Genomic DNA, 21,696 nt, shown 5'->3' with positions numbered 1-21,696 from the left:
GAAATTTGGTCAATTGGATACGTAACTGGCTGTATCATAGAAGACAGAGGGTGGTGGTGGAGGGAAAATTTTCAGACTGGAGGCCAGTTACCAGCGGTGTACCACAGGGGTCAGTGCTGGGTCCTCAGCTATTTGTGATTTTTATCAATGATTTGGAAGAGGGGGCTGAAGGGTGGGTTAGTAAATTTGCTGATGACACCAAGATTGGTGCAGTAGTGGATGAGGGGGAGGGCTCTTGTAGGTTGCAAAGAGACATTGATAGGATGCAGAGCTGGGCCGAAAAGTGGCAGATGGAGTTTAACCCTGATAAGTGTGAGGTGATTCATTTTGGTCGGACAAACTTAAATGCAGATTACAGGGTCAACGGCAGGGTTCTGAGGAATGTGGAGGAACAGAGAGATCTTGGGGTTCATATCCACAGATCTCTGAAGGTTGCCACTCAAGTGGATAGAGCCGTGAAGAAGGCTTATAGCGTGTTCGTGTTTATTAACAGGGGGTTTGAGTTTAAGAGCCGTGGGGTTCTGCTGCAACTATACCGGACCTTGGTGAGACCACATTTGGAATATTGTATGCAGTTCTGGTCACCTCACTATAAGGAGGATGTGGAAGCATTGGAGAGAGTGCAGAGGAGATTTACCAGGATGCTGCCTGGTTTGGAGGGTAGGTCTTATGAGGAAAGGTTGAGGGAGCTGGGGCTTTTCTCTTTAGAGTGGAGGAGGATGAGAGGCGACTTAATAAAGGTTTATAAGATAATGAGAGGGATAGATAGAGTGGATGTGCAGAGACTATTTCCTCAGGTGGATGTAGCTGTTTCTAGGCGGCATAACTATAAGGTTGATGGTGGGAGATATAGGAGGGATGTCCGAGGTAGATTCTTTACTCAGAGAGTGGTTGGGGTGTGGAATGCACTGCCTGCTGTGATAGTGGAGTTGGACACTTTAGGAACTTTCAAGCGGTTATTGGATAGGCACATGGAGCACACCAGAATGATAGGGAATGGGATAGACTGATCTTGGGTTCGGACAAAGCTCAACACAACATCAAGGGCCAGAGGGCCTGTACTGTGCTGTACTGTTCTATGATCTACGTAAAATTACAGCACAGGAACAGGCCCTTCAGCCCCTCCAAGCCTGCACTGACCAGGCTGCCCGACTGAACTAAAACCCCCTACCCTTCCGGGGGACCATATCCCTCTATTCCCATCCTATTCATGGATTTGTCCAGACGTCCCTTAAAACTCACTATCGTATCCGCTTCCACTCCCTCCCCCGGCAGCGAGTTCCAGGCACCCACCCCCCTCTGTGTAAAAAATCTGCCTCATACATCTCCTTTAAACCTCGTCCCTTCCACCTTAAACCTGTGCCCCCCTAGTAATTGACTCTTCCACCCTGGGAAAAGTTTCTGACTATCCACTCTGTCCATGCCTCTCATAATCTTGTAGGTTTCTATCAGGTCTCCCCTCAACCTCTGTTGTTCCAGTGAGAACAAACCAAGTTTCTCCACCCTCTCCTCATAGCTAATGCTCTCCATACCAGGGCAACATCCTGGTAAATCTTTCCTGTACCCTCTCCAAAGCCTCCACATCCTTCTGGTAGTGTGGTGACCAGAATTGAACACTATATTCCAAGTGTGGCCTAACTAAGGTTCTATAAAGCTGCAACATGACTTGCCAATTTTTAAACTCAGTGCCCCGGCCGATGAAGGCAGGCATGATGAGGGGGACCCGGTCGATGTGATATATTTGGACTTTCAGAAAGTGTTCGACAAAGTCCCGCACAAGAAATTATCGTGCAAGTTGAAAACGCATGGGATTGGGGGAAGGGTATTGGGATGGATAGAAAACTGGTTGGCAGAGAGGAAACGAAGAGTAGGAATGAATGGGTGCTTTTCACATTGGCAGACAGTAGCTAGTGGGGGGCCACAGGGATCGGTGCTGGGACCCCAGCTATTCACAATATATACTAATGATTTGGATGAGGGAATAAAATGTAACATTTCAAAGTTTGCAGATGATACCAAGCTGGGTGGGAGAGTGAGCTGTGACATGGATACAGAGATCCTTCAGAATGATCTGGACAGCTTGGGTGAGTGGGCTAATCAATGGCAGATGCAGTATAATTTGGATAAATGTGAGGTTATTCACTTTTGGAAGCAAAAACAAGAAGGCAGATCACTACCTGAATGGCTGTAAATTGAGAGAGGGGAGTGTGCAGAGGGATCTGTGCGTCCTGGGGTTCGCTGAAGGTAAGTATGCAGGTACAGCAGGCGGTAAAGAAGGTAAATGGTATGTTGGCCTTCATTGTGAGAGGTTTTGAGTACAAGAGCAGGGATGTGTTGTTGCAATTATACAGGGGCCTTGGTGAGGCCACACCTAGAGTATTGTGTGCAGTTTTGGTCTCCTTTCCTGAGGAAGGATGTTCTTGCTCTACTGAGAGTGCAGTGAAGGTTTACCAGGCTGATTCCAGGGATGGTGGGACTGATGAGGAGAGATTGACTGGGTTAGGATTGTTTTCGCTGGGGTTCAGGAAAATGTGATATATATGTTTGTGATATATATAAATGATTTGACAGAGGGAGTACGTGGTGAGATCAGTAAGTTTGCGGATGACACGAAGATGGCTGGACTTGTGGATAGCGATGAACATTATCGGAGAATACAGCGGGATATAGGCTGGAAAATTGGGCAGAGAAATGGCAGATGGAATTTAATCCAGATAAATGCAAGGTGATGCATTTTGGTAGAACTAATGTAGGGGGGAGTTATACAATAAATGGCAGAACCATCAGGAGTATAGACACACAGAGGGACCTGGGTGTGCAGGTCCACAAATCCTTAAAGGTGGCAGCACAGGTGGAGAAAGTGGTGAAGAAGGCATATGGCATGCTTGCGTTTATAGGACGGGGTAGAGTATAAAAACTGGCGTCTGATGTTAACATAGAACACTACAGCACAAACAGGCCCTTCGGCCCACAAGTTGTGCCGATCATATCCATACCTACCAGGCCATAGAACTATCTGTAACTCCCAATCCCATTAAATCCCATGTACTCATCCAGAAGTCTTTTAAAAGACCCCAGCGAGTTCGCCTCCACCACCACTGACGGCAGCCGATTCCACTCACTCACCACCCTCTGAGTGAAAAACTTACCCCTGACATCTCCTCTGTACTTGTCTCCCCAGCACCTTAAACCTGTGTCCTCTCGTAGCGACCATTTCAGCCCTGGGAAATAGCCTCCGAGAATCCACCCTATCTATTCCTCTCAACATTTTATAAACCTCTATCAGGTCGCCTCTCAACCTTCGTCTCTCCAGGGAGAAGAGACCTCGTCGCTCCCTCAACCTATCTTCATAAGGCATGCCTCCCAATCCAGGCAACATCCTTGTAAATCTCCTCTGCACCCTCTCAATAGCTTCCACAGCCTTCCTATAGTGAGGCGACCAGAACTGCACACAGTACTCCAAGTGGGGTCTGACAAGGGTCTTATAAAGTTGCAGCATTATCTCCCGACTCCTAAACTCAATCCCTCGATTAATGAAGGCCAGTACACCATACGCCTTCTTGACCACATCCTCCACCTGCAAGGCCGATTTAAGAGTCCTATGGACCCGGACCCCAAGATCCTTCTGCTGTTCAACACAGCTAAGACTCCTACCCGTGATATTGTATTCCTTCATCCCATTGGTCCTGCCAAAATGGACCACTACACATTCATCCATGTTGAAGTCTATCTGCCACTTCTCCACCCAGTCTTGCATCATATCTATGTCACACTGCAACTATGTTGCAACATCAAAGATGTTGTAGCTCTATAGAATGTTGGTTAGGCCACATTTGGAGTACTGCGTCCAGTTCTGGTCGCCACACTACCTGAAGGACGTGGAGGCTTTGGAGAGAGTGCAGAGGAGGTTTACCAGGATGTTGCCTGGTATGGAGGGTCTTAGCTATGAGGAGAGATTGGGTAAACTGGGGTTGTTCTCCCTGGAAAGACGGAGAATGAGGGGAGACCTAATAGAGGTGTATAAAATTATGAGGGGTATAGATAGGGTGAACAGTGGGAAGCTTTTTCCCAGGTCGGAGGTGATGATTACGAGGGGGTCACAGGTTCAAGGTGAGAGCGGCGAGGTTTAACTCAGATATCAGAGGGACGTTTTTTATACAGAGGGTGGTGGGGGCCTGGGATATGCTGCCAGATAGGGTGGTGGAGGCAGACACGCTGGGATCGTTTAAGACTTATCTGGATAGTCACATGAGCAGACTGGGAATGGAGGGATACGAACGAATGGTCTAGTTGGACCAATGAGTGGCGCAGGCTTGGAGCCGAAGGGCCTGTTTCCTGTGCTGTATTGTTCTTTGCTCTTTAAGTGATGGGGGGCTCTTGTGGAGACTTATAAAATTCTAACAGGACCAGAGTAGGTGCAGGGAGGATGTTCCTGATGGTAGGGGAGTCCAGAACCAGGGATCACAGTCTGAGGATTCAGAGTAGGCCATTTAGGATGGAGATAAGGAGACATTTCTTCACCCAAAGAGTGGTGCGTCTGTGGAATTCATTACCGCAGGAAGTAGTTGATGCCAAAACATTGAGTGTATTCAAGAGGCTGCTGGATATAGCACTTGGGTCGAACGGGATCAAAGGTTATGGGGGGAAAACAGGATTAAGCTATTGAGTTGGATGATCAGCTATGATTGTGATGAATAGTGGAACAGGTTTGAAGGGCCAAATGGCCTCCTCCTGTTCCTGTCTTCTATGTATCAAGCCCATATGCCTTCTTGACTATCTTCTCCACCTGCATTGCCACTTTCAATGACCTATGTACCTGTACACCCAGATCCCTCTGCCTATCAATACTCCTAAGGGTATTTCACTGCCACATTCTGTGACACAGGAGGGTCTGGCTCTGTCCCGCTCCCTGTGGCTCTGTGACCCTCTCACCCTCTCCCTGCTATTCCATCTCTGTGTCCCAGGGCAGCAATGGGACTCTGTGCATCACCAAACCTGCACCCAGCCACTGACCGCCCCCCCACCCCGCCCACTGACCTCCCACTGACTCCCTGACCCACACCCACCCATTGTCCCCCACGCACTGTCCACTGAATTCACAAAGTAGAAAGACAAAGCAGTGAATACCAACCGAGCAATAACCAGAGACAAGGTGTAGCGAGACACAACCCATCAAACACTCCCAGGACAGGTACAGCACGGGGTTAGATACAGAGTAAAGCTCCCTCTACACTGTCCCCCCATCAAACACTCCCAGGACAGGGACAGCACGGGGTTAGATACAGAGTAAAGCTCCCTCTACACTGTCCCCATCAAACACTCCCAGGACAGGGACAGCACGGGGTTAGATACAGGATAAAGCACTTGCTATATTGTTTCCATCAAACACAGTAAGAAGTCTCACCACACCAGGTTAAAGTCCAACAGGTTTATTTGGTAGCAAAATCCACTAGCTTTCGGAGTGCTGCCCCTTCGTCAGGTAAGTGGGAGTTCTGTTCACAAATGGGGTATATAAAGACACAAACTCAATTTACAAAATAATGGTTGGAATGTGAGTCTTTACAGGTAATCAAGTCTTAAAGGTACAGACAATGTGAGTGGAGAGAGGGTTAAGCACAGGTTAAAGAGGACAGTTAGTGAGATTTTGCAAGTTCAGGCAAGTCACGGGGGTTACAGATAGTGTGACATGAACCCAAGATCCCTGTTGAGGCCGTCCTCATGTGTGCGGAACTTGGCTATCAGTCTCTGTTCAGCGACTCTGCGCTGTCGTGTGTCGTGAAGGCCGCCTTGGAGAATGCTTACCCGAAAGTCAGAGGCTGAATGCCCGTGACCACTGAAGTGTTCACCAACAGGAAGGGAACACTCTTGCCTGGTGATTGTTGAGTGATGTTCATTCATCCGTTGTCATAGCGTCTGCATGGTCTCCCCAATGTATCATGCCTCAGGACATCCTTTCCTGCAGCGTATCAGATAGACAACGTTGGCCAAGTTGTAAGAGTATGTACCGTGTACCTGGTGGATGGTATTCTCACGTGTGATGATGGTATCCGTGTCGATGATCCGGCATGTCTTGCAGAGGTTGCTGTGGCAGGGTTGTGTGGTATTGTGGTCACTGTTCTCCTGAAGGCTGGGTAGTTTGCTGCGAACAATGGTCTGTTTGAGGTTGTGTGGTTGTTTGAAGACAAGAAGTGGGGGTGTGGGGATAGCCCTGGCGAGATGTTCGTCTTCATCAATAACAGGTTGAAGACTCCAGAGAAGATGTCGTAGCTTCTCCGCTCCGGGGAAGTACCGGACGACGAAGGGTACTCTGTCCACTGTGTCCCGTGTTTGTCTTCTGAGGAGATCGGTGCGGTTTTTCGCTGTGGCGCATCGGAACTGTCGAAGGTGTTCAGGGTGGAAGCTGGAGTAGTGGAGCATCGTGAGGTTGTCCGTGGGCTTGCAGTACAGTGAGGTGCTGAGGTGACCGTCCTTGATGGAGATGTGTGTGTCCAAGAGTGAACCGATTCCGGACAGTAGTCCATGGTGAGTCTGATGGTGGGATGGAACTTGTTGATGTTGTCATATAGTTGTTTCAGTGGTTATTCTCCATGAGTCCAAAGGAAGAAAATGTTATTAATGTGTCTAGTGTATAGCGTCGGTTGAAGGTCCTGTGCGGTGAAGAAGTTTTGTTTGAATCTGTGTGTGAAGATGTTGGCATATTGAGGTGCGAATTTGGTCCCCGTGGGTGTTCCAGTTGTCTGGATGAAGAACTGGTTGTTGGAAGTGAAGACATTGTGATCCAGGATGAAGTGAATGAATTGTAAAACTGCATCTGGGAATTGGCAGTTGTTGGCATTGAGTACTGAGGCAGTTGCAGCAATGCTGTCATTGTGGGGGATGCTGGTGTAGAGTGCTGAGACATCCATTGTGACGAGGAGTGTTCCTGGTTCAACTGCTCCATGGGTGCTGAGTTTCTGTAAGAAGCCCATAGTGTTGTAACAAAAGCTGGGGGTTCTTTGTACGATGGGCTTAAGGATGCCCTCAATGTAACCAGAGAGGTTCTCGCACAGGGTCCCATTGCCTGATATGATGGGACGGCTGGGTGTGTTTATCTTGTGTATCTTTGGAAGGCAGTAGAGTTCTGCAACGTGGGGAGTATGTGGAATGAGAGAACGGAGGGTGCTTTGAAGGTCCGGATCAAAGGTCTTGATCACTCTGTTGAGTTGACGGGTGTGTTCTTCGGTCGGATCTGTGGGTAACAGTCTGTAGTGTTCCTCATTGTTCGGTTGTCGGTACAGTAATCCATTCTGTTCAGCATGACGGTGGCCCTGCCTTTGTCTGCTGGTTTGATGACAGCGTTGCAGTTAGTCTTGAGAGCGCGGATGATGTTGCGTTGTGCTTGGGTGAATTTGGGCTGTCTTGTAAGGGCGGCTGATGAATCTGGTATTGATGCACCTCCTGACGGCTTGGGCACACACGTCGAGTCGAGGACAGCGGCCTTCCGGAGGAGTCCAAATCGACTCATTCCTGTTCAGTTGCTGCACCGCGGATCTCTCCGTTGGCTGCCTCATTGAGTTCGCTATTGGCCTCTTGGGGTTTGTGGAAGAATTCCTGCAGCCTGATTCGCCTGATGAATTCCTCTGCGTCTATTGCGAGACTGATGGGATCTATTTTGATGGTGGGGCAAAAATTGAGCCCTCGATTGAGGACTTCGATTTTCGCCTGGTTGAAGTGTGTAGTCAGATAAGTTGACAATGGACTTCCCTGCAGTGATACTATTTTCTGCTGTGGTACCGGGGAAGGCTTGGTTGCTGCTGATGATGATGCACCATGTCGACCTCCTCAGAAGACAAACATGGGACACAGTGGACAGAGTACCCTTCGTCATCCAGTACTTCCCCAGAGCGGAGAAGCTACGACATCTTCTCCGGAGTCTTCAACATATCATTGATGAAGACAAACATCTTGCCAGGGCCATCCCCACACCCCCACTTCTTTCCTTCACACAATGTGGGTTACATCCAGGTGCTCCAGTTTCCTCCCACTGTCCAAAGATGGGTTAGGGCAGATTGACCATGCTAAATTACCCCCTAGTGTCCCGAGGTGTGTAGGTTAGAGGGATTAGTGGGTAAAATATGTAGAGATATGGTGGTAGGGCCTGAGTGGGATTGTGGTCAGTGCAGACTCGATGGACCAAATGGCCTCTCTCTGTACTTTAGAGTTTCTAAGATTCTAAGAACCGCACAACCTCAAACAGACCATTGTCTGCAGCAAACTACCCAGCCTTCAGGAGAACAGTGACCACAACACCACACAACCCTGCCACAGCAACCTCTGCAAGACATGCCGGATCATCGACATGGATACCATCATCACACGTGAGAATACCATCCACCAGGTACACGGTAAATACTCTTACAACTCGGCCAACATTGTCTACCTGATACGTTGCAAGAAAGGATGTCCCGAAGCATGGTACATTGGGGAGACCATGCAGACGCTATGACAACGGATGAATGAACATCACTCAACAATCACCAGGCAGGAGTGTTCCCTTCCTGTTGGCGAACACTTCAGTGGTCACGGGCATTCAGCCTCTGACCTTCGGGTAAGCATTCTCCAAGGCGGCCTTCACGACACACGACAGCGCAGAGTCGCTGAACAGAGACTGATAGCCAAGTTCCGCACGCATGAGGACGGTCTCAACAGGGATCTTGGGTTCATGTCGCACTATCTGTAACCCCCGTGACTTGCCTGGGTTTGCAAAATCTCACTAAACAGCCTGTCTGGAGACAATACACATCTCTTTAACCTGTGCTTAACACTCTCTCCACTCACATTGTCTGTACCTTTAAGACCTGATTACCTTTAAAGACTCACATTCCAACCATTATTTTGTGAATTGAGTTTGTGTCTTTATGTACCCTGTTTGTGAACAGAACTCCCACTTACCTGACGAAGGAGCAGCGCTCCGAAAGCTAGTGGCTTTTGCTACAAAGATAGAGGTGGAGAGACTCTTCCCGCTCAAAAAAGACAGTAGGACTAGGGGGGGCACAGCCTCAAGATAAAAGGGGGGCGGTTTAGAACGGAGTTGAGGAGGAACTTCTTCACTCAAAGGGTGGTGAATCTCTGGAATTCTCTGCCCTTTGAAGTGGTGGAGGCTGCCTCGCTAAATATTTTTAAGACACGGGTTGATGGGTTTTTGATAAGCGAGGGGATTGAGGGTTATGGGGAGAGGGCGGGAATGTGGAACTGAGCAGCAACTGAGCAGCGACAGATCAGCCATGATCTTATTGAAAGGCGGGGCAGGCTCGAAGGGCTAGATGGCCGACTCCTGCTCCTATTTCTTATGTTCTTATGTTTAACCTGGTGTTATAAGACTTCTTACTGTGTTTGATGGGTAACAGTGTAGAGGGAGCTTTACTCTGTATCTAACCCCGTGCTGTACCTGTCCTGGGAGTGTTTGATGGGGGGACAGTGTAGAGGGAGCTTTACTCTGTATCTAACCCTGTGCTGTACCTGTCCTGGGAGTGTTTGATGGGGGACAGTGTAGAGGGAGCTTTACTCTGTATCTAACCCCATGCTGTACCTGTCCTGGGAGTGTTTGATGGGGGACAGTGTAGAGGGAGCTTTACTCTGTATCTAACCCCATGCTGTCCCTGTCCTGGGAGTGTTTGATGGGGGACAGTTTAGAGGGAGCTTCACTCTGTATCTAACCCCGTGCTGTCCCTGTCCTGGGAGTGTTTGATGGGGGGACAGTGTAGAGGGAGCTTTACTCTGTATCTAACCCCGTGCTGTCCCTGTCCTGGGAGTGTTTGATGGGGGGACAGTGTAGAGGGAGCTTTACTCTGTATCTAACCCCGTGCTGTACCTGTCCTGGGAGTGTTTGATGGGGGGACAGTGTAGAGGGAGCTTTACTGTTTTACAGCATGTGTTTTTAAGTTGCCTTAAGGCATGAAGCACAATCTCAGTTTAGCCAATTGAGATCCGGGAGATTGTGTCAACTGTGGACCTCACTCAGTGGCCTCGAGAGTCGGTGAACTGTGAGATTGTGTGGTTATGTGTAGCTAGTTTCAGGGTTAGTTTCAGGGTTATGTGTAGCTTGTTTCAAGGTTAGTTTCAGGGTTATGTGTAGCTAGTTTCAGGGTTATGTGTAGCTAGTTTCAAGGTTAGTTTCAGGGTTATGTGTAGCTAGTTTCAGGGTTATGTGTAGCTAGTTTCAAGGTTAGTTTCAGGGTTATGTGTAGCTAGTTTCAGGGTTAGTTTCAGGGTTATGTGTAGCTAGTTTCAGGGTTAGTTTCAGGGTTATGTGTAGCTAGTTTCAGGGTTAGTTTCAGGGTTATGTGTAGCTAGTTTCAGGGTTAGTTTCAGGGTTATGTGTAGCTAGTTTCAGGGTTAGTTTCAGGGTTATGTGTAGCTAGTTTCAAGGTTAGTTTCAGGGTTATGTGTAGCTAGTTTCAAGATTAGTTTCAGGGTTATGTGTAGCTAGTTTCAGGGTTAGTTTCAGGGTTATGTGTAGCTAGTTTCAGGGTTAGTTTCAGGGTTATGTGTAGCTAGTTTCAGGGTTAGTTTCAGGGTTATGTGTAGCTAGTTTCAAGGTTAGTTTCAGGGTTATGTGTAGCTAGTTTCAAGATTAGTTTCAGGGTTATGTGTAGCTAGTTTCAGGGTTAGTTTCAGGGTTATGTGTAGCTAGTTTCAGGGTTAGTTTCAGGGTTATGTGTAGCTAGTTTCAGGGTTAGTTTCAGGGTTATGTGTAGCTAGTTTCAGGGTTAGTTTCAGGGTTATGTGTAGCTAGTTTCAGGGTTATGTGTAGCTAGTTTCAGGGTTAGTTTCAGGGTTATGTGTAGCTAGTTTCAGGGTTAGTTTCAGGGTTATGTGTAGCTAGTTTCAGGGTTATGTGTAGCTAGTTTCAGGGTTAGTTTTGCTGTGACATTTTGTAGTGACCCATTTTTCCAGGTTTGGTTTGATTGGATTTATACAGTGAAAAGTATTGTTTCTTGTGCGCTATACAGACAAAGCATACCGTTCATAGAGAAGGCAAGGAGAGGGTGCAGAGTGTAGTGTTACAGTCATAGCGAGGGTGTAGAGAAAGATGCAAGGTAGGTCCATTCAAAAGTCTGACAGCAGCAGGGAAGAAGCTGTTCTTGAGTCAGTTGGTACGTGACCTCAGACTTTTGTATCTTTTTCCCGATGGAAGAAGGTGGAAGAGAGAATGTCCGGGGTGTGTGAGGTCCTTAATTATGCTGGCTGCTTTGCCAGGGCAGTGGGAAGTATAGACAGAGTCAGTGGATGGGAGGCTGGTTTGCATGATGGATTGGGTTACATTTTGTAGTTTCTTGCAGTTTTGGGCAGAGCAGGAGCTCTACCAAGCTGTGATACAACCAGAAAGAATACTTTCTATGGTGTATCTGTAAAAGTTGGTGAGAGTTGTAGCTGACATGTCAAATTTCCTCAGTCTTCTGAGAAAGTAGAGCCGTTGGTGGACTTTCTTAACTATAGTATCAGCATGGGGGGACCAGGACAGCTTGTTGGTGATCTGGACACCTAAAATCCTGAAGCTCTCGACCCTTTCTACTTCATCCCCATTGATGTAGACAGGGGCATGTTCTCCTTTACGCTTCCTAAAGTCGATGACAATCTTCTTTGTTTTGTTGACATTGAGGGAGAGATTATTGTCGCCATACCAGTTCACCAGATTCTCTATCTCGTTCCTGTACTCTGTCTCGTCATTGTTTGAGATCCGACCCTCTACAGTGGTGTCGTCCGCAAACTTGAATATCGTGTTGGAGGGGAATTTGGCCACGCAGTCATAGGTGTATGAGGAGTATAGTAGGGGGCTGAGAACACAGTCTTGGGGGGCACTGGCATTGAGGATGATCTGTCTGATTCACACTCTCTTCTTTACCCTAGTGAGTAAAATTGTCTCTCACCTCCTTGTGGCAGAGCCGGGGAAGATTTATGCAATGCCAGATCCCACCATTCCAGAGACAGACATCAAGGCTCTGACCACACTCTGCGATCTTGCTGACCGGGAGCTGGTTGTCATTATTGGCTGGGCCAAGCACATCCCAGGTAAGGAATAGCCTGTCACCATCATCCAGTCACACACCTCATCACCAGCACAGTGTCTGTCAATCACAACTCCAGGTAATATAGCGTAGACAGAGCTTTACTCTGTATCTAACCCCGTGCTGTACCTGTCCTGGGAGTGTTTGATGGGGGACAGTGTAGAGGGAGCTTTACTCTGTATCTAACCCCGTGCTGTCCCTGTCCTGGGAGTGTTTGATGGGGGACAGTGTAGAGGGAGCTTTACTCTGTATCTAACCCCGTGCTGTACCTGTCCTGGGAGTGTTTGATGGGGGACAGTGTAGAGGGAGCTTTACTCTGTATCTAACCCCGTGCTGTACCTGTCCTGGGAGTGTTTGATGGGGACAGTGTAGAGGGAGCTTTACTCTGTATCTAACCCCGTGCTGTACCTGTCCTGGGAGTGTTTGATGGGGGACAGTGTAGAGGGAGCTTTACTCTGTATCTAACCCCGTGCTATACCTGTCCTGGGAGTGTTTGATGGGGGACAGTGTAGAGGGAGCTTTACTCCATATCTAACCCCGTGCTGTCCCTGTCCTGGGAGTGTTTGATGGGGGACAGTGTAGAGGGAGTTTTACTCTCTCACTCAGTCTCTAAATTATTCAGGGAGGGGTGTGTAAAAATCCTGTCCAAATCTCCTCGCCTCACATATCTGTTGATATGAAAATTGCAAATTGGGTTGAAGAGAATGATTGAAAGGTGAGTGGTACTATGCTGCCCACCTGTGTCTCTGTGTCAGTCTGTGAACACTGCAGTGTGTCAAAATGATTCTCTTGCTCACTGGAGCTGATGTTTAATGATTGTCTCTGAGGTCAGTTAGTTTTGGTCATTTATCAGTGTGACTCGGGGCCTGCCTGCACTCTCCCCTCTTGCTCACTCTCAGTCTCTTGGTACCTGTCTCTTTCTATTTCTGTTTCTCTCTGTCTGTCTCTCTGTCTGTCTCTCTGTCTGTCTCTCTGTCTGTCTCTCTGTCTCTCTCTCGGGTCTGTCTCGCTCTCTCACTCTCTCTTTCTGTTTCTCTTGCTCTCTCTTCGCCTCTGTCTCTCTCTCTGTCTCTCTCTCTCTGACTCTCTCTCTCTCTGTCTCTCTCTCTCTCTGTCTCTCTCTCTCTCTGTCTCTCTCTCTCTGTCTCTTTCTCTCTGTCTGTATCTCTGTCTGTCTCTCTCCCTCTGTTTCTCTCCCTCTGTTTCTCTCCCTCTGTTTCTCTCTCTCTGTCTCTCTCTCTCTGTTTCTCTCTCTCTCTGTCTCTCTCTGTCTCTCTCTCTCTCTGTCTCTCTCTCTCTGTCTCTTTCTCTCTGTCTGTATCTCTGTCTGTCTCTCTCTCTTTCTGTTTCCCTCTCTCTCTGTCTCTCTGCCTGTCTCTCTCACTCTCTATTTGCTTCTGTCACTCTCTCTCTCTCTCTTTTGCTCTCTCTTTGCCTCTGTCTCTCTGTCTCTCTCCCTCTGTCTCTCTCTCTGTCTCTCTCACTCTTTTTGTCTCTGTCTCTTACTCTCCGCTTTTTGTCCTGGGTTTATTTGGGTTTGTGCCTCGGAGATGGGGATGGAGGTGATTGGACTTTGCCAGTAGATTAGTCCCAGTTTTCTGTGCTATTAGTTGGATTGCATTTGCAGATCTAATCCAAGGCCAGCTTTCCTCCTGTTGTTGAGATTTTGGTAATCCTGAGAAATAAAATGCGAATCTGGCAGGGGACAAGTTCTCAATAAATCAGCAGTTTGTAACTGCTGGCGATGAACTATCAGAGTGAACAGTCACTTTTTAGTGTGTTCAATTTACAGGCTGACATGGGATTATAAAGACAGATGACAGTAATCACACAAGGCAAATCCTCTTTCATTCTCTCGTGTAGAAGGTGAGGACAGTGAGATTGTGGCTGCCTGTCTCAGAAAGGGACTGTGTGCTGCTCCTGATCTTCATTGGAGAATATTTCACCTCAAGAGTTAGAAAGTTATGTGTTCACATCCCACTCTGGAGAAAAATCCAGGCTGACATTCTCTGTCTCCTCAGAGTTTTTGAACTTTATTTTACCCTGAGCAGGTTGGTTCTATTTAAGGATAGCTCTGATTTGTACTTTTACACAGGAACAGGAGGCTGTTCATTTAAACCTCCAAACTCACTTTTCAATCATTCCTGATGTGAGCTTTGCTGGAAAGGTCACCATTCAATCTCCATCTCTGATTGGCCTTGCTGACTGCCCCCCCCCCCCGTCTCCCTCTCCCTCTCCCCGTCTCCCTCTCCCCGTCTCCCTCTCCCCGTCTCCCTCTCCCCGTCTCCCTCTCCCCGTCTCCCTCTCCCCGTCTCGCTCCGCCCGTCTCGCTCCGCCCGTCTCGCTCCGCCCGTCTCGCTCCCCCCGTCTCGCTCCCCCCGTCTCGCTCCCCCCGTCTCGCTCCCCCCGTCTCGCTCCCCCCGTCTCCCTCCCCCCGTCTCCCTCCCCCCGTCTCCCTGGCAACTGTCTCCGGTTGAGTTGGGGTCAGTTTAGCTGCCACCTACACTCTGTCTCAATGTCACCCTCACAGATCTGTCTCCGTGTAACCTCTGCTCACCAAGATATCAGGGGTGACCAGGGTCTGATTCAACACAATTACACACAGCTTTACTCCCAATAATCGTTATATAGATCTCTGCACAGGCCTGGATCCCGCTGAACGGTTAAATGGACTGATTACCTGACAGTGATCACAGACTGTGGTGAACATCTGGAACGGCGATCACTGACTCTTTGCAATGGTTCCCATCCTCCTGCCATTTCAGTTTAAACCCCTCCCCCCCAGGTCACTCTATTAAATACTTGCTAAGGACATCAGTGGCAGTCCTGCCCAGGTATAACCCAACAGCTCAGTCCTGACACCATTCAGGGAGTAGAGGCAGTCAGACGGAGACTGGAACAGAACCTCTCTTACAAGACTCTGAATTGGTGCTGGAGTCAGAGAGTTTCTTACAAGCTATACCCAGCACACCTTCCGATTTTATTCTTTATTCTCGTTCTTTGCTCCTAAAACTTCATTCTAATTTTTTAAACCTCTCCAACAATCTAATCTCTTCTTCACTGCTGCTGTCAGACTTTTGAATGGACCAACCTCGCATTAAGTTGATCTTTCTCTACACCCTCGCTGTGACTGTAACACTACATTCTGCACCCTCTCCTTTCCTTCTCTATGAACAGTATGCTTTGTCTGTATAGCGCACAAGAAACATTACTTTTCATTGTATCCCAGTACACGTGACAATAATAAATCAAATCAAATATTAAGCTGATCTTTCTCTACACCCTCGCTATAACTGTAACACTACATTCTGCACGCTCTCCCTTTCTCCTCTATGAACAGTATGCTTTATCTGTATCGCGCACAAGAAACAATACTTTTCACTGTATGTTAATACATGTGACAATAATAAATGAAATCAAAATGAGAAATGAGCAACAGAGTTACACTCTGGAACAGTTTGGAAGTGCGAACGGGAGCTATTTTAACCTGGAAGATTGGGAATAGTGAGCAGTGTTTGACTTTAGGAAGTGAAGGGGTTCCATTGGCTGCTGGGCTGTCCAGGTGATTATCTGTAAATGAATGAGCCTTTCCGCATGTTCACATCCATCCAATCCCAGGAGAAAAAGCTTTGTGCCCAGTGGCAGGAACTAGTAACAGATAAAATCAGCATTCTTCAAAACACCAATCAATCTATAAACAATCACAACACATAACTGTACAAAACTCTGGTGCAGCCGCACTTGGAGTATTGTGTGCAGTTCTGGTCCCCACATTACAGGAAGGATGTGGAGGCTTTGGAGAGGGTGCAGAGGAGGTTTACCAGGATGTTGCCTGGTATGGAGGGGAGATCCTATGAGGAGAGGCTGAGGGATTTGGGGTTGTTTTTGCTGGAAAGAAGGCGGCTAAGAGGGGATCTTATTGAAACATATAAGATGATTAGAGGTTTAGATAGGGTGGATAGTGATAGCCTTTTTCCTCGGATGGAGAAAGCTAGCACGAGGGGGCATGGCTTTAAATTAAGGGGGGGTAGTTATAGGATGTCAGGGGTAGGTTCTTTACCCAGAGGGTGGTGAGGGATTGGAATGCCCTGCCTGCTGCAGTTGTAAATGCGCCTAGTTTGGGGGCGTTTAAGAGATCCGTGGATAGGTTTATGGATGAAAAGGGATTGGTTTAGGTTAGTGGGTCATTGTTTTTTAACTGGTCGGCGCAACATCGTGGGCCGAAGGGCCTGTTCTGCGCTGTAATGTTCTATGTTCTATAACACACAACCACGTCCAAAATGGACAGTGACAGTGTGGCGGAGAGGGGCAGGGGCAGCAAGGGGGGAGACAGAGAGGGTCTGAGCGAGGGACTACAAGGGGGGGGGATAGAGAGAGACAGAGAGAGCGCAGGAAAGGGAGTGACATAGCAAGAGAGACAGATACAGAGGCAGAGAGACAGATATCGAGAGTGAGAGAGGCACAGGGAAAAGAGAGAGCATGACAGTGAGATATTAAGATAGGTCACCTCTCCATTTAGATCTCCTGTAATTAGATTTTGTCTCTTTATCAAAGACATCATTTTGGTCTCAGAGAGACATCTACAATTAGTAGTTAGAATCCACATTCAGCCCATCGAGTCTGCACTGACCACAATCCCCCCCAGGCCCTATCCCCCTGCATTTACCCAGCTAGTCCCCCTGACACTAAGGGGCAACTTATCATGGCCAATCCACCCAACCTGCACATCATTAAAGTGTAGGAGGAAACTGGAGCACCCCAGAGGAAACCCATGCAGACATGGGGAGAATGTGCAGACTCCACACAGACAGGGATCTGAGAGGGGAATCGAACCCGTGTCCCTGGTGCTGTGAGGCAGCAGCACCAACCAGTGTGAGATTTTACCACAAAAAATGTTCCAAAGTCTTGCAGGACTGGATGCTGATCTGGAAAGTAGGTGCCAGCACTAACCACGTTCAAAGGGTTTGAGAGAATCGGACACAATTCAACAGCTAATTGACCAGGGAGTTGAAGGTGCAAAACGGTGGGGTGGGGGGGGGGTCAGACAAGACCGGGGGGGGGGGGGCGATGGGGGCGATGGGGGGTCAGACAAGACCCGGGGGGGGGGGGGCGATGGGGGCGATGGGGGGTCAGACAAGACCGGGGTGTGGGGGGGGGGGGGAGCGGGTGGGTAAAGCGGTTACAGAAATCGAGAATGGTGACATTGGGAAGATATTTAAACACAAAGAAATGAAGGGAAAGCAAGGAGTGTCAGTACTCGCCCCCTCACCCCCCTCTCTGCCTCACTCTCACCTCCTCACCCCTCTCACCCCCCCTCACTCTCACCCCCCCTCACTCTCACCCCCCTCACTCTCACCCCCCCTCACTCTCACCCCCCTCACTCTCACCCCCCTCACTCTCACCCCCCTCACTCTCACCCCCCTCACTCTGCTCCCCCCTCACTCTGCTCCCCCCTCACTCTGCTCCCCCCTCACTCTGCTCCCCCCTCACTCTGCTCCCCCCTCACTCTGCTCCCCCCTCACTCTGCTCCCCCCTCACTCTGCTCCCCCCTCACTCTGCTCACCCCCCCCACCCCTCACTGATTTGCTGTGTTTTGTTTGGGTTGTAGGATTCTCCAGCCTGTCTCTGGCTGATCAGATGGGGGTTTTACAATGTGCTTGGATGGAGATTCTGATCCTGGGGATAGTCTATCGCTCGCTGCCCTATGAGGAGGAGCTGGTTTACGCTGAGGATTATATCATGGACGAGGAACATTCTCGATTAACGGGACTCCTCGATCTGTACGCTGCCATTCTACAGCTGGTTCATAAATACAAGAAACTGCGAGTGGAGAAGGAAGAATTTGTCACTCTGAAAGCAATCGCTTTGGCAAATTCGGGTAAATTAATCAAACAGATTCCACCCTGAATCGAATCTCAAATCAATGCTGCACTAACTGGGAACAGACTGGAGCCATTGGTAAAACCTCAAAGATCAGAAAGTTCTGGATTGAATACTGGTCAGAATGTTTTTCACACAACACCCCTCTGTCCCGCTCTCTCACCCTCAGTCCTTCTCTCTTGCTCGCTCTCTGTCTCTCCCCATCTTCCTGTTTCCCTCAGAAACACACAGTGCAGAAAAGGCCCTTTGGCCCATCCAGTCTATCCCATCTGCCAACACTTGGCCCGCAGCCCTGAACGTTATGATGTGCCAAGAGCTCATCCAGATACATTTTAAAGGGTGTGAGGCAAATCGCCTCTACCACCCTCCCAAGTAGTGCATTCCAGACCATCACTACTCTCTGGGTAAAAAAAATTTTCCTCACATCCCTCCTAAACCTTCCCCTCGGGTTACAGCCCAGAGCTGGAAAGGGGTTTCAGACTGAGACTGCACGTCTCGCTTCGTAAGAAATCTCCCACCTTCCCCAGCTCATTCTGGGGAAGGTGGGACCTCTATAAGAGTGATGGTCTACACCTGAATCAGAGGGGATCCAATATCCTGGGGGGTAAATTTGCTGAGGCTATGCAGGGAGGTTTAAACTGATTTGGAGGGGGGGTGGGATCCTGAGTAGAGGGGGTGAAAGTGAGGGGGGCATAGATGGGGACTGCAATGCACGGCATTGTGGGGGTGGGGCGGAGCAGGGTTTGAAATGCGTATACTTTAATGCGAGGAGTATTCGCAATAAAGTGGATGAACTTGCAGCGTGGATCAGTACCTGGAACTTTGATGTTGTGGCCATTTCAGAGACATGGATACAGCAGGGTCAGGAATGGTTGTTGCCGGTCCCGGGGTTCAAATGCTTCAGTCGGAGTAGAGAAGGAGGTAGAAGGGGGGGAGGGGTAGCATTATTGGTCAAGGACTGTAACACAGTGACAGAGAGGAAGTTTGATGAGGACTTGTCTGTTGAGGTAGTATGGGCGGAGATTAGAAATAGGAGAGGAGAGGTCACCCTGTTGGGAGTCTTTTATAGACCTCCTAAAAGTTCTAGAGAGGTTGAGGAAAGGATTGCGGAGACTATCCTGGTTAGGAGTGAAAGTAATAGGGTAATTGTTATGGGGGACTTTAACTTTACTAATATTGATTGAAATAGCTATAGCTCTAGCTCGTTAGAGGGGTCAGTTTTTGTACAAAGCGTGCAGGAAGGTTTTTTGACTCAGTACATTGATAGGCCAACTAGAGGTGAGGCTATATTGGATTTGGTGCTGGGAAATGAGCCAGACCAGGTGCTAGACTTGGAAGTTGTGTGCATTTTGGTGATAGTGACCACAATTCGGTTACATTCACCTTAGTGATGGAAAGGGATAGGTATGAACCTCGGGCCAGTAGTTTTAGCTGGGGGAAGGGTAATTATGAGGCTATTAGGAGAGAATTAGGAAGCATAGTTGGACTAGGAGACTACAGGGACTGGGAACGTCTGAAATGTGGAGTTTTTTCAAGGAGCAGCTACTGCGAGTCCATGATAGGTATGTCCCTGTCAGGCAAGGAGGAATTGGTAGGGCTAGGGAACCGTGGTGTACTAAAAAAGTTGATTCGCTGGTTAAAAAGAAAAAGGAGGCTTATGTCCGGATGAGACTCGAGGGCTCAGATAGTGCACTAGAAAGCTTTAGATTGGCTAGGAGGGAGTTGAAGAGTGAGCTAAGAAGGGCTAAAAGAGGACATGAGAAGACTTTGGCTGATAGGATTAAGGAGAATCCTAAGGCATTCTATAGATATGTTAAGAACAGAAGGTTGGTTAGGGCAAGGTTAGGGCCAGTTATAGACAGCAGAGGGAAGTTATGTGTGGAACCGGAAGAGATTGGAGAGGCATTGAACCAATATTTCTCTTCGGTGTTCACGCAGGGGGACATAAATGTAGCTGTGGAGAACACTGGGTTACAGGGTTGTAAACTGGACAGTATTACAGTTGATAAGGAGGATGTGCTAGATATTCTTGAGGGTTTGAAAATAGATAAGTCCCCTGGGCCGGACGGGATTTACCCTAGGATTCTCTGGGAGGCAAGGGAGGAGATTGCAGAGCCTCTGGCTCTGATCTTCAGGTCGTCGTTGGTCACCGGTATAGTGCCAGAAGATTGGAGGTTAGCGAATGTTGTCCCATTGTTTAAGAAGGGGAACAGAGACTTCCCCGGGAATTACAGACCGGTGAGTCTTACTTCTGTTGTGGGCAAGGTTTTAGAAAAAATTATTAGGGATAGGATTTATAGTTATTTGGAGAATAATGAATTGATTGGAGATAGTCAGCATGGTTTTGTGGCGGGTAGGTCGTGCCTTACTAACCTTATTGAGTTTTTTGAGAAAGTGACCAAAGAGGTGGTTGGGGGTAAGGCAGTTGACGTGGTGTATATGGATTTTAGTAAGGCGTTTGATAAGGTTCACCATGGAAGGCTTCTGCAGAAATTGCAGATGTATGGGATTGAGGGTGATCTGGGAAATTGGATTAGGAATTGGCTAGCAGATAGGAGACAGAGGGTGGTGGTTGATGGTAAGTATTCGACATGGAGTTCAGTTATGAGTGGTGTGCCTCAGGGATCCGTTTTGGGGCCACTGCTGTTTGTAATTTTTATAAATGATCTGGATGAGGGTATAGTTGGGTGGATTAGTAAATTTGCTGATGACACCAAAGTCGGAGGTGTGGTAGATAGTGAGGAAGGGTGTCTTAGTCTACAGGGAGACTTGGACAAGTTACAGAGCTGGGCCGAGAGGTGGCGGATGGAGTTTAATGCGGAGAAGTGTGAGGTAATTCACTTTGGCAGGAATAACAGATGTGTTGAGTATAGGGCTGACGGTAGGACTCTGAATAGTGCGGATGAACAGAGGGATCTAGGTGTATGTGTACATAGATCCCTGAAAGTTGGGAATCAAGTAGATAGGGTTGTTAAGAAGGCATACGGTGTCTTGGCGTTTATTGGTAGGGGGATTGAATTTAGGAGTCACAGCGTCATGTTGCAACCTGTACAAAACTCTGGTGCAGCCGCACTTGGAGTACTGTGTGCAGTTTTGGTCCCCACATTACAGGAAGGATGTGGAGGCTTTGGAGAGGGTGCAGAGGAGGTTTACCAGGATGTTGCCTGGTATGGAGGGGAGGTCCTATGAGGAGAGACTGAGGGATTTGAGGTTGTTTTCGTTAGAAAGAAGGCGGCTATGAGGGGATCTTATTGAAACATATAAGATGATTAGAGGTTTAGATAGGGTGGACAGTGATAGCCTTTTTCCTCGGATGGAGAAAGCTAGCACGAGGGGGCATGGCTTTAAATTAAGGGGGGGTAGTTATAGGACGGATGTCAGGGGTAGGTTCTTTACCCAGAGGGTGGTGAGGGATTGCAATGCCCTGCCTGCTGCAGTTGTAGATGCGCCTAGTTTGGGGGTGTTTAAGAGATCCGTGGATAGGTTTATGGATGGAAAGGGTTTGGTTTAGGTTAGAGGGTCATTGTTTTTTAATTGGTCGGCGCAACATCGTGGGCCGAAGGGCCTGTTCTGCGCTGTAATGTTCTATGTTCTATGTTCACACCAGGTTAAAGTCCAACAGGTTTATTTGGTAGTAAAAATCACTAACTTTCGGAGCACTGTCCCTTCACCAGGTAAATGGTTCATCAGATAAGGGGCAGCACTCCGAAAGTTACTGACTTTTACTACCAAATAAACCTGTTGGACTTTAAGCTGGTGTGAGATTTCT

The 21,696-nt window shown here is 48.3% G+C and overlaps 2 protein-coding genes across 2 annotated transcripts in view; one reads left to right on the top strand and one right to left on the bottom strand.

Moving 5' to 3' along the window:
* esrrb (estrogen-related receptor beta) overlaps positions 1–17,954 on the top strand; it is a 43,199-nt gene extending 25,245 nt beyond the window's left edge. Inside the window, exons 4-5 of the mRNA XM_080202090.1 lie at positions 11,890–12,051; positions 17,656–17,954. Of these exons, the coding sequence (XP_080058216.1) occupies positions 11,890–12,051; positions 17,656–17,954 (461 nt within the window). The remainder of the gene's footprint in view (positions 1–11,889; positions 12,052–17,655) is intronic.
* Positions 17,955–17,978: 24 nt separating this feature from the next.
* LOC145352334 (serine/threonine-protein kinase Nek9-like) overlaps positions 17,979–21,696 on the bottom strand; it is a 22,834-nt gene continuing 19,116 nt past the window's right edge. Inside the window, exon 9 of the mRNA XM_080202089.1 lies at positions 17,979–17,993. Coding sequence (XP_080058215.1) covers positions 17,979–17,993 — 15 coding nt within the window. The remainder of the gene's footprint in view (positions 17,994–21,696) is intronic.

Source organism: Carcharhinus amblyrhynchos, chromosome 14 (assembly GCF_965287045.1).
Source record: "Carcharhinus amblyrhynchos chromosome 14, sCarAmb.v2.hapA, whole genome shotgun sequence".
NCBI lineage: Eukaryota > Metazoa > Chordata > Chondrichthyes > Carcharhiniformes > Carcharhinidae > Carcharhinus > Carcharhinus amblyrhynchos.
The sequence above is the reverse complement of the archived record's forward strand: the minus strand, read 5'-3'. Positions and strand labels throughout refer to the sequence as shown.